A 12,036-nucleotide genomic window follows, 5' to 3' on the forward strand; every position below is an offset into this window, starting at 1 on the left:
TATCTAGGACAGAAGGCGGTGCAAGCTACTGGCGCCTAGACATGGTAAGACCTGAGGGATGGAGAGAGAGGGTAAACCACAAACTTCCTGCAAACCTAACTGTCACTTTCCAGACCCAGCCTTTTTATTTACATACAGAGCACCTCACCTGTGCCCAGATCAGCCCCTGGATCTGGGGGAGGGGTACTCGGAGGGCCGGTAGAGATCACGCTCCCCTCCCCCACGCTCTCTGCGGGCCTCCTCCAAGGTACCAACAAGAAATAGCTATCACCTCCAAATGTTTCACCGCATCTCATGAATTTTAGTTCTTAATAACTTCATTTCTTCTTGTTTTCCATATTCTTATTATAGTTTGGATTCCCTCATTGATAAAATAGTTGTTCAAGAGAGGATGTGTATGCATTTAACCTCTTCATGGTCAGGTTTTTAGTTAGATTTGGATTTGAGGTGCCCTGTATCCTTGTCAGACTTCTGCTTAGGAGCATGTGTGTCAAAGGACTGAGCCAAATGGTGTGAAAGTTCAGCGTGGAATGGACTCTCTGGTAGTGACTAGATTGGAGAACAAGGCTGAATTGTGAGGTCAAACCGATTTGCACATATGGGACAGGTAGAGAAGGTGGAAGAAGACGTGTCTGGGCTTCTTGAAGGCCCACCTGCTCTGTGAGTCATGTGCTGCTGGAAGCTCAGCGCGAGCCTTCCTCACCTGAGGGCAGATGGGCCCAGAGGAAGAGGTGGACCTGCTGTGGGATTTTAATGTGAAAAGGCGAGCCCAATGGATTTGGGGTTCTCACCACTTGAGTTCAGTGTTTCTGCTCCTTGGGAATGAGTAATGGGTTTGGGGGCCAGGAAGAGAAAGGCACCTCACTTAGTTGAGGCTCATGGCATTGTGGTTATAATTGTGACCTAAACCAGCTTTCGTTCTTGAGATTTAAGATTTCCTTTGTCGTCTGAGATCCTGCTAATTTTCATAAATGCTCAGGGAGTACTGGAAAATGTGGACCACTCTTCTTTCGCTCTTGCTTTTTTTTTTTTTTTTTTTTTGGGTAATCTATTCCTCATATTCGCCTTGTAAAGTACGTTATTCCATTCTGTTAGAGTCTCAATTTCTAGATGTCTTTCCTGAAGCAGCCACATCTAATTTTCTGCTTGGCGTAACCTCCCTTCAGTGTTCTGTGTGACTGTCCAGCCTTCCTGGAGTGGCCTCCTGGCCCTGGGTCCTGTAGCCTCAGGAAGGAGCTTTGCCACCCTTTGGCTTCCTTTTTATAGGTGTATCCCTGCACTTGGAGGGTCATTTCTGAATTCTGCTACACTCTCAGCAGTGACAGGGGACCCACATAAGCTTCTCCCTCGGGTCTCCAGAAAGAGCTCAGCCCTTCACTGGGCTGGGACCGTGGTTTTCTGTCAGGCCTTGCTCTGACACTAGCCGTTTTCCCCAGAAGCCCCTGAGAGTTGCTTTAACTGGGTCATTCATTTATATATATTTATATTTATATATGTGTGTTAAATTTGTGTATATTTATATTCATTTATATACATACACGCACACATCCGTGTGTTCAAACTTTGTGGGATGTACATAGCACTATCCCTAGTTTTTTTCATTTACGTGGGAAGAGTGGAGGTTGAAAGCCATGCCCAAGTCAGTGTCTGGTTCTCTTAACATCTATGTGCCCCAGTCCCCTGCACCTCTGCCCCGTCCTGGAAGCAGTTTCCCATTTATTTGTTCTGCTGCAGCACTAACCCTTATCCCTGAACCATCTTTTTAATCTTACATTAATTGTGGTGTTTTGTGTATACATAATGAGTAACTAAATGTATGCATCATTTTGCTCATACACATATGCATTGTACTTATGAAAGGACTTGAGGTATTTATGGATTAAAATACAGGACACATGAGGACAGCCTGAAGAAATTCTTTCTGAAGACAGGTGGGGTAAAGAATCTCCAGCTTCCCTCCAGAGTGACCCTTTGCCAAGTGGCTTTTCATTTTTCTTTCCTGAGCATGAGAACATGTCATTCGGCACCTGCCCTCTGACCATTGCTGTGTGTGCATGTACCATACTGTTGACAACAGGCGCCAGGCTGTACAGCGGGTCTCCAGAACTAACCCCTTATGCAGAACCGAAACATTGCTTTGCTGGTGGAGCTTTTTGACATGTGGGGCAAAAGCAGATGTGAGTAGGGTTTCTTAGTATTTGAGCAGCTATTCGACGTGTTCAGATCCATCCACGGCGATAAAATCTAAACTGTTGGTCTTCAGAGGCTCAGCCACAGGCGTCACTGATGGGCTTCTAGAATCCAGTCGCTCTAACAGAACTCTGGAGAGTGACCGTGGACAGTGAGGCTTGTGGAGGAAACAAGGAGAATTCTAACTCTCCTCTCCCTGCTGCTTCATCATCATGGAAATCAGCCGGTTTCTTCCCTGTATTTACTCCTTTTCTCCCCGATTTGTTCTAACATTGAGACCAGGAAGCCAGACTATTTAATATATAAATCACCAAGAAGGTATTTTTCTGATTAAAATATCAGAAATCATATTGACAGCACGGGGAACCCTAAACTTCACAAGCCCTCCTACAGAAAACTTGCCACCTTCATCATGAAGAGGATTTGTCCAAGTTATAGAGAAGTGCATGAAGGAAGAACTTGAGACTTTGAGGAATTTGATCACTGTTTGGTTTTATGTATAGATATTTGACTTGGAAGGGAAGAGTCTCTAAATATTCTCTATTTAGAGTAATTAATTGACTAACATCTGTGGGTTGGGGGTGACAAAATTGGTCACAATAATCCTTGAATTGTTTCGTTATTTAGTGGCATTATTATGCCTGGCGCCTCAGTTTTATGAACATTTGAAATGAGAAAAGCCAAAGTGTCTGCTCCCGTGTGAGCTGGATTCTGGGGCTGCAGCTGTCTCCGTTGTGAGGCATCCAGCAGAAGCCATGTGAGATGGAGAAGCAGCTGAAGAATGTAGTTCCATTCCACCTTTCCAAAGAAAATGAACTGAGCCACTTCTGTCTCTTGGACCCTCCATGGTCCTACTTGACCAGGTTAAGGTCTAGATCAGCCTCAGACAAGCACAAACCAGAAGGATAAGGGAAACCAAGCCTGTAGGGTGCCCTCCTGAGAGGCCTCTCAGTGGAAGAAGAGGCGCCAGCCAAGACCCTCAGCATGCTGGGATCCCAGGGTGGAAGCCCTAATATCTAGAATGTTCTGATGAGGCCCTTGTGGGAATAGCCATCATATCTACACACTAACATGCACTGTGCCCATTTTTCTCTGTCCCCATGCCATTACAGTTGTTGTTCCTGGTCGTTTTAGCAACCAGCCCTTTCACTTGGCCTCGGCTCTCACCAACCACTGGCCCACCATCCTGACCTCCACTTGAACTCCCCTGGTCTATACTTCACCCAAAGCCAGGCTAGTTTTTGTTTTGTTTTGTTTTTAAACATAAACCAGATATAGAACTATCTCTTTTCCTAATCATAGCTTGTTTTCACCTAGAATGAAGATTCAAACTCCTAACTGCTCTCCAGGTGTTACATAGTCAGCTCCGTCCTGGGTCTTGGTTCCCTCTCACTCATTTCCAGCCTCACCGACCTCCCTCCTCTCCTTCATGCCTGTCAAGCTCCTACCCCTCAGGGTCCTGCATCTTCCTCCGTCTGAAATGCTGCTCCTGTCTTTGCATGGCTGCTCCCTCTCCCCTAGCAGACCTTCCTTCCAGCAGTGGTTGCAGATGCACACGATTGTATGTCCTTGGGACTCCGCGTTCTCTGTAACCCTCTGGCTGGTGTTTTGTGTCTTCTGGTAGAATGTTGACTCCACGATGGTAGGGAGCACACTCCACGATGGTAGGGAGCAGGTTCTAAACTTGTCACCGCTCTACCCACAGTGCCAGGACTAGTGCTGATGCACACGAGGTTCTCAGTAAGTTCTTGCTGAAGCTCCAGTACCCTGATGTGCCTGTCCAGCCTTGCCTGACCCGGGTCGGGGAAATCATCCGAGGCCAGGCTGCCCTTTCCCCACTGTTGTCTGCTTTTTCTTAGCCCACATCCGGAATCAGACCTGCAGTCGCTCCTACTGTGACTGGTATAGAGTACCATGATCCTTAAAGTAGGAGATGGAGGGGCCCACCCCCACACCCGCCAGACTCAACTACTGAGAGCCCACTGTTGGCTGGAAGCCTTACCGATAGCATCAACAGTTGATGAACACATATTTGTGCGTTAGTACGTATTATATACCATGTTCTTACAGTAAAGTGAGCTAGAGAAAAGTAAATAGTTATTAAGAAAACCATGAGGAAGAGGAAATACATTTGCAGGACTGTAAAAAGTCCACAAATAAGTGGTCCTGCATGGTTTACACCTGTGGTGTTCAAAGGTCAACCATAATTCCACTTCAGTGCCATGACTAAGTCACTGCATGACCTTGACCAGCTGACTTCAGTACCACAGGCCTCCATTTCCATGTCTGGAAAGGAGACATGGCATTTCCTTCCATCATGAAGTCAGGTAAGGCTCTCGCACACACTTTGGGATCTCCGCAAGGCTGCCCCAGAGGGGCTTCACAGCCGTGCACTAATGTTTTTCTATAAAAGACCAAACTTTTTCTATAAAGGACCACATATTAAATATTTTTGATGTTATGAGCCATGTAGGGGTCTCTGTCAGGTTTTCGGGGTTTTTTTCCGACTCTTGAAAATTATAGAAACTGTTACTAGCTCACCCAGGCCAGGGCGAAGCTTGCCAGTCCCTAGTGGGTGGCAGGCAGCTGGATATTTCTTTGCGACTCAGTACATTTTATTTTCTGTCTGGATGAAATAAGAAATGTGACCCATAATAGTTTTATTTTTCTTGAATTGATCCTCTTGCAAAAAAGGTTGTTCATCATTTTAGTCATACTTTCCACTCTTTGTTGTTTGCAAGCACATTTTAAGTATTAATGCATTTTAGAACAGCTTTTCCTCAGCACAAAATAATGGTTCTCCAGAGCAGAGTTGTTGGTTCGTGTGGGAGATCCCATCTGAAGATCGTTTTGAGCTAGGCGAGGCCCTTGAGGATCCATCCAAAAGTAGAGTCTGATAAAAACGCATTTTTGTCTGCCATTCAAAATGGATTGTGTTCTTAATTTCTTGAAGTTTTCTTCTGAGGACTTACTTGTTTGCAGACATGGGGTTAAACCTTCAGTTGAATTTAGAGCTGAGGCACTTACTCTTATTTCATTTCTTAAACTAATAGCCAGACGTGAATTATTCCAAGTCCAAGCTTTTATAATATAAAGAACTTTCTAACTGCTAAGTTACAAATAAGGCATGCTTGGAAACAGTTGATCTGTTGTAAAACCTGCCCCATGTCCTGCCTTTGCTGCCAGGGCCCCCTGGCTTCTTGCACACAATCTCTTGCCCTTCTTGCAAACCACTGCTATAGATATTCTCATTTAATGTCACCATCCTCCCATTTTTTTCTTAAAGATTTTATTTATTTATCTGACAGAAAGAGCACAAGCAGATACAGCAGCAGGAGGGAGAGGGAGAAGCAGGCTCCCTGCTGAGCGGGCAGACCAACTCGGGACTCAATCCCAGTATCCTGCGATCATGACCCGAGCCGAAGGCATATGCTTAACTGACTGAGCCGCTTGGGCACCGCACCTCCACCCCATTCACCAACTTTTAAAAAATATTCTTTAGGGACACCTAAATGGTTCAGTCAGTTAAGTGGCTGCATTCAGCTCAGATCATGATCCCAGGGTCCTGAGACCAGGTCCACTTCAGGCTCCTTGCTCAGCAGGGAGCCTGCTTCTTCCTCTGCCTGCTGCTCCCCCGCTCGTGCTCTCGCTCACTCTCTCACTTGCACTCTCTCTCTTGCAAATAAATAAATAAAATAATCTTTAAAAAATATTCTTTAGTTTCAACTATTAGTAAGGTTCTCTGAAGTTGACAAATGACAAGGTAGTGGGTCTTAGAAAGATTGGTAAATTTGGTAAAATAGCACCTAGGTATTACTTTCTTTAACTCTGATGGTTTTGGGGACCACAGGCCACTGACTAAGAAGAGCAGGACCTTGGTGTAATGTGGACATAGCTCACTGCTTGCCTGATGTTAGCACAGTAGAGTGTGTTAGTTACGAGGGTAGATGCAGGAGCCAACTCTGGGACTTCCGAGCTGTGTGATGTTGGCCGGTTTTTCATCTACTCTGAGACTCCGTTTCCCCATCTGTAACACAGGGCTAATAGAAGAACCTTCTCCATAAGATTACTGTTAAGTTCTAGATGAGTTAATAGTACATAGTGCCACGTAAGGACTAGTTAGCATTTATTGAGGGAAGAATACGCTTTCATGGATATGTATCAGTGGATAGCACTCCACATAGAAAATTTTATATCTAACTTGCCTTGTCCATTTAAATTTTCTCCATAGGCTTTTGTCGAGGCCCAGAACAAGATTACTGTGCCGTTCCTTGAGCAATGTCCTATCAGAGGGTTATACAAAGAGAGAATGACTGAACTGTATGACTATCCCAAGTATAGCTGCCACTTCAAGAAAGGAAAACGGTATGTGAGGTTTTATTTAAATTTTCTCGTTACTTTTTAATAGAATGCTTTCTTAAATCTTAAAATACAAATTCTAAATAACTTACCAGTTTATAAAATCAATCTGTTATGAAATTGATTAGCTTCTGTGCTTGAGTATGAGAATACTGTTTTTTGGTCTGTTGTCCATATTCTTAAAATCATGATTTAAGAAACTTAGTAGAGGCATTTCCTAGGAAAGCAAATCTAGATTATAGGAAATAATTGTTGTCCTATGGCTAATATTTGGGCTAGCAGGATTTGTAGACAGCAGTGGAGATTTGTTTGCCTCTTAACTTCTCTTTGGCTTCTACTACTAGAAAAGCTTTTATTAAATGGATTTCTTTCATCCCAGAGTGGAAGTGGACCAGGAGGTGGCACCTATTCACTTCTTTGTTCCTCTCTCTTTCACACCAACGTAAACATATTCTCTTGTTCTTTTTTTAAGTCTCGGTGGAACCACCGACAAATTTACTTGAGAATTTCTTAGACCCTCCTCTCTCTCTCTCTCATTCACACATACATCAGCAAGGTACAATCTACATGCCTAACCCTTCCTGCTGCTTGTTTTGGTAGTTAAATTGAAATGGCAAACAGAAATGTCCATTCACTTATCTATCATCCATAGCTGCTTTTGTACAACTACAGAATTGAATAATAGCAACAGAGACTCTATGGCCCACAAAGCCTAAAACATTTGCAGTCTTGCCCAATACAGAACAGGCTTGCTGACACCGGCCCGAGCAGCCTGTCTAGGGAAGGATCCAGCGTTTCGTTTTAGAAGATCTGCTTTCTTCTCCATTGAAAAGAAAAAGTTACTGCTTTATTTGATTATCCGTTTTAGTTCTAACAAATGAAGCAGTCTTGATTTGTCCGCATTTAGCTAATATGCAGGATTACAATAAAGTATTCCAATACTTAATTCAGGTCCCAAACTCTAATTATAGGGAGGTGGTGGGACCTTCCATCCTAGTCCCCATGTGTCTGGGTTGGCCTGTTTGCAAATGAACATTTGTATGTTTTTCCTTTTCTCTGTGCTTTGATTGTACCCTACAGATGGAAAACTCCACGGCTCAATAAAGACCATCTCTGTTCCCCAGGTATTTCTATTTTTACAATACAGGTTTGCAGAACCAACGAGTATTATATGTACAGGATTCCTTAGAAGGTGAAGCCAGAGTGTTCCTCGACCCCAACATCCTATCTGACGATGGTACGGTGGCGCTCCGAGGTGAGTGCTACCCGGCTAAGCCCATAGCAGTCCTGGGGCCCCCACTCACCGCTAGTCCCCTCTGAAAAACCAGACAGGATGGACCATATTGGAGAACAGGTGCACATGCAATATCAGGAAAGCTAATTTTTGCACAGTGTCTTTAGAATACATGAGTAGCCACATGTTCTGGTGGCATGAAGCAGAACTGGAGAATAACTCACACTGGGCCCAAATTAGCTTCTGGGGCTTCTGAGACATTTAAGAATCGTCACCATTGCTTCTAACATCCCTGAGACCTCTCTGTGTTTAGGAAAAAAGTCTTCTATAAGTAATCTAAGTTCTATGAAGAATGTTCCAGCTGTGAATGTACAATAGGAAAGAATATTTACAAGCTCTCTTTCCTTGGTGGAGAGGAAATGATCAAAGTTTTAAAATTTAGTTGTTTTAGAATTAAAAGTAGAAAACCACAGTCTTGTAAGAAATTAGACAATTTGATACCCTGTTCCCTGAAGATTGCATGTTTAAAACTGGAATTAGTTAAGTTTTGCCTGTAGTTGCCATGTGTTTCCTAAATAACCCCACCCTGAGATAACCTCCTCCACAGGCCCTAAAGATTACCCTAGGCTTGTGCCATTAGCACTAGTTCTAAGGAAGGAAGTTGGCGAGTCACTGGTTCTATAGTTTAATAATTGTATACTCTGCGAATCATCTGTTGTTAGGATCCTAGATTTTGGTGAAGTTCGCTCAGCATTTCCCCCATAGCATCTTCTCTTTTTTTTTTTTTTAAAAGATTTTATTTATTTATCAGAGAGAGAGAGGGGGAGAGAGCGAGCACAGGCAGACAGAATGGCAGGCAGAGGCAGAGGGAGAAGCAGGCTCCCCGCTGAGCAAGGAGCCCGATGTGGGACCCGATCCCAGGACGCTGGGATCATGACCTGAGCCGAAGGCAGCTGCCTAACCAACTGAGCCACCCAGGCGTCCCTCATCTTCTCTTTTGTAGAGAAAGCACAGGCCAAGTCTCAGCCCTGTGGAGTTGAGTGATTAGAACATTCTAGTCCTATAATCAATTAGGTGGGAATGAAAGGACCCTGTTTTCATATACACTCTGTGAAGACCCTTTTATAAAGCCACTCAGTCATTTGGTGGTTCTTCCCCTCTTTCTCCTAAGTAGGCTGTGTATGTAAAAAATGATACTTTATATAATTAGTGTTGAAAGTAATCAGTATTGAAAATAAGATGCCAGGCAGCTAACTAAGAATATTCTTCCATGAGTTGAGCTTGTGGTTCTAAATGAATGTATGGTTCTGTGTAGTAATAAGTCCAGTGTAGGATATTGTTTAATTTTAAAAACAAATCTTTGTTAAAATTAAAGTTCTTATAACTCTCCAGAAGAACTTCATTATAAGAGGGTCTCTAAAAGTTCATTTCCATAACTTTAGCGGAATGCCTGCCATGGATGGGTCCTGATAGCTGAAAGGGAAAATTAGACATGGGACCTGGCCTCAGTTTTGTAGTGTTCTGAAAATGATACAGGGAAGTTACAGTGTGGGTAAACATACAGGTTCTTTTGATAGAATATGATTTTTTTGTACATTACAAATCAACATTTTTATTTAAATTTTTCCTGAAAATTTTCTAATTACATATAAATAATTTATGTAGAGTGAGAAGTATTAGCTCCACATTGCCTTCTAGACTCTTCTCTGTATTTATATACAGATGAGCTTGAATACTTCATAGCAATTATAAAGGATTAATAAGTAGGTCTTGTGAAATTTTAAACTTATTTGCCACTAACAGAAATTCCATGTAAAACAGTAGGAAGCCTCTGAAAATAGTTGGGTTTCTGAGTATAATTTTCAACCCCTGGTACAGTTTAACAAATATTAAAAGAGGAAATCTGCAGTGTCCGTGTCTGGTACCAAATGCTCTCTATATATGCTTTATAAAAGAAAATATAAACATAGAAAATTTCTCAACACACATTCCGTAGTGATTAGAACATTCTGTCATGGACTTAAAGAAGTAGACACTCGTAACAGTTCATAGATGGTGTTGCTTTTCTTTCTTTTTCGTGGTTGCTTTGGTACAGGCTCCGTGTGAGCCTTCACTGCAACCCTCAGGCTTTTTTACCTGGGCTTGTGCTGGTCAGGTGGTGTGGACAATGTTAATCCTTGAGTGCCAGCGATGCTCAGAAAATGAGGGTTTAAAGAGTGATCTCAAATACTTTGGAATCCATTCCAAAAATTACTTAATGGCTTCCATTTAGTTCTGTTACATGGTATGTGTCATAATCCAGTCATTACTGTAAAAGCAGTTTCCTTATTCTTTTCCCCTCCTCTTTAGGGTATAAATAAAATATGCTGAAAGTCTCAGATGAGCTCTGCTTTTAACTGAACTGCTCATTGAATTATAGCAATATAAACGATAGAAGCATCTTAGCAATCCAATCCAATATGTCGTTTTACAGCCGAAGAACCTAAGACCCAGAGCACTTGTCCAAGCTCTTGAAGCGAATTCCTGTGTGACCTGGTCTCAGTCCCCAGAGGTTCTCAGGACAGGCTTCTTGCTGCCTTCGTCACACATCTGGCAGAGAACATGTCAGGCAGCATGGAGGGCAGCAGGCAAAGCTAGGGATTGTGTCCCCATGGGCACTGTGTGAGAATTTGTCCTGTGTCCCACAGGCTATGCCTTCAGTGAAGATGGGGAATATTTTGCCTACGGGCTGAGCGCCAGCGGATCAGACTGGGTGACAATCAAGTTCATGAAAGTTGATGGTGCCAAAGAGCTTCCAGATGTCCTCGAGAGAGTCAAGTTCAGCTGTATGGCATGGACCCATGATGGGAAGGGGATGTTCTACAACTCCTATCCCCAACAGGATGGAAAAAGTGATGGTAAGTGAAGGTGGCAGGTGAAACACCTTTCTCATGAAATACAAGTGTGACTTTACATAACTTGAAAGGCTAAACCCTACATAGAAGTAGTTTGGTATAGAACCAGATTTCTTCAAAGGGTGTTGTATCAGCATTGTTGTATGACAGATCACCCCAAAACTAGTGTCTTAGAATAATAATTTTTTTTTTTTTTTGCTTGGGAGTCTTGGGTTGGTCAGGTAGTTCTAGATTAGCTGAGTTCTGTCATGTGTCTGTGTTCAGCTGTGGGTCCATTGGCCTTTGGCTTGGCTCTTTCCCATGTCAGGAGCTTTGACTCTGATCCTTGTGGTTTCTCCTCCTCCGGCAGGCCAGCCTGCTTGGTTTTCCTGGCAACTCACTGGGATGTGAAAGGCATAAGCCTCTTTGATACCTGCACTTGCTGCTGGCCCTAAATCATGGTGCTGTTCTGTTGGCCAAAGCAAGGCACGGAGCCAGCCCCTGTTCAAGGGGTGGAGAAACAGATACAAGGAACCAGGAAGAACTAGGCCATTATTGCAATCAGTCCTTTTCAAATATGTTTTATCTGCCAAGAGGTCATGGAGAAGATTTTTTTTCCCTTGAAACTGCTTTATTTAATGATGTTCGGTGATTATAAATAATTTATAAACTATAAATTTATATATAATATAATATATAAATATAATATAAAATAGAAATATTTAACATAAATTTATAAATTGTAAATAATAATAAATAAAAAATAAATATATTTTCGTACTGTAGTGATCACATCTCTTCCTCCGATTAGAAGTTACAAGTCATTTGGTTGATTTATCTTGACACTTTCTCCTTGTGAACTTCCAGGACACACCTTTGTTCTTCTTCTCTGCTACACAAAGGTCCTGCTGTGTTCAAGCAGTCTCTTTCTTTCCCCCTTCACTCCTCACCTTTCCAGAGAGAAAGGCCCACCTACCTTGTACCTTGCTGTTGCAAGCTGTCAACAGTCACCTTCTTCATGCTACCCCATCTCTCCACAGGGACCTGTTGTCTTGGTTGGTCTTTACTCATGGGTTTTACAATCCCTTTGTGGGAGGTTTGGAGCTGAGGTACAGAGGTACAGAGGCTCAGTGGCTCAGTTACTTGTTGGAGGCCTGGAGCTGGCAAGAAGCAGAGCTGAGCCAGTACTTTCTGCTACATATGCTGTCCCCTTATCATGACCTACTGTATCTTGTCTTTAGATATGCTAGCTTGCTTTTCTGACTTCCCCCAGTTGAATTGGGAATAAAACTATAATTCTTTTCATCTCTTTCGGCTATGTTCAGCTTTTGCTACCTTTTAGTTAGGCTAAATCAATACTTTTTTCTAAATTCTACAAAA

The 12,036-nt window shown here is 42.8% G+C and overlaps 1 protein-coding gene across 3 annotated transcripts in view; it reads left to right on the forward strand.

The window, feature by feature from the left end:
• The window catches only part of PREP (prolyl endopeptidase), a 113,808-nt gene that overhangs the window by 16,413 nt on the left and 85,359 nt on the right, over nt 1-12,036 (forward strand). For all 3 annotated transcript variants that reach the window (XM_032338933.1, XM_032338931.1, XM_032338932.1), the window contains 3 exons: nt 6,422-6,555; nt 7,674-7,804; nt 10,471-10,680. In XM_032338933.1, the coding sequence (XP_032194824.1) occupies nt 6,422-6,555; nt 7,674-7,804; nt 10,471-10,680 (475 nt within the window). The remainder of the gene's footprint in view (nt 1-6,421; nt 6,556-7,673; nt 7,805-10,470; nt 10,681-12,036) is intronic.

Source organism: Mustela erminea, chromosome 4 (assembly GCF_009829155.1).
Source record: "Mustela erminea isolate mMusErm1 chromosome 4, mMusErm1.Pri, whole genome shotgun sequence".
Lineage (NCBI taxonomy): Eukaryota > Metazoa > Chordata > Mammalia > Carnivora > Mustelidae > Mustela > Mustela erminea.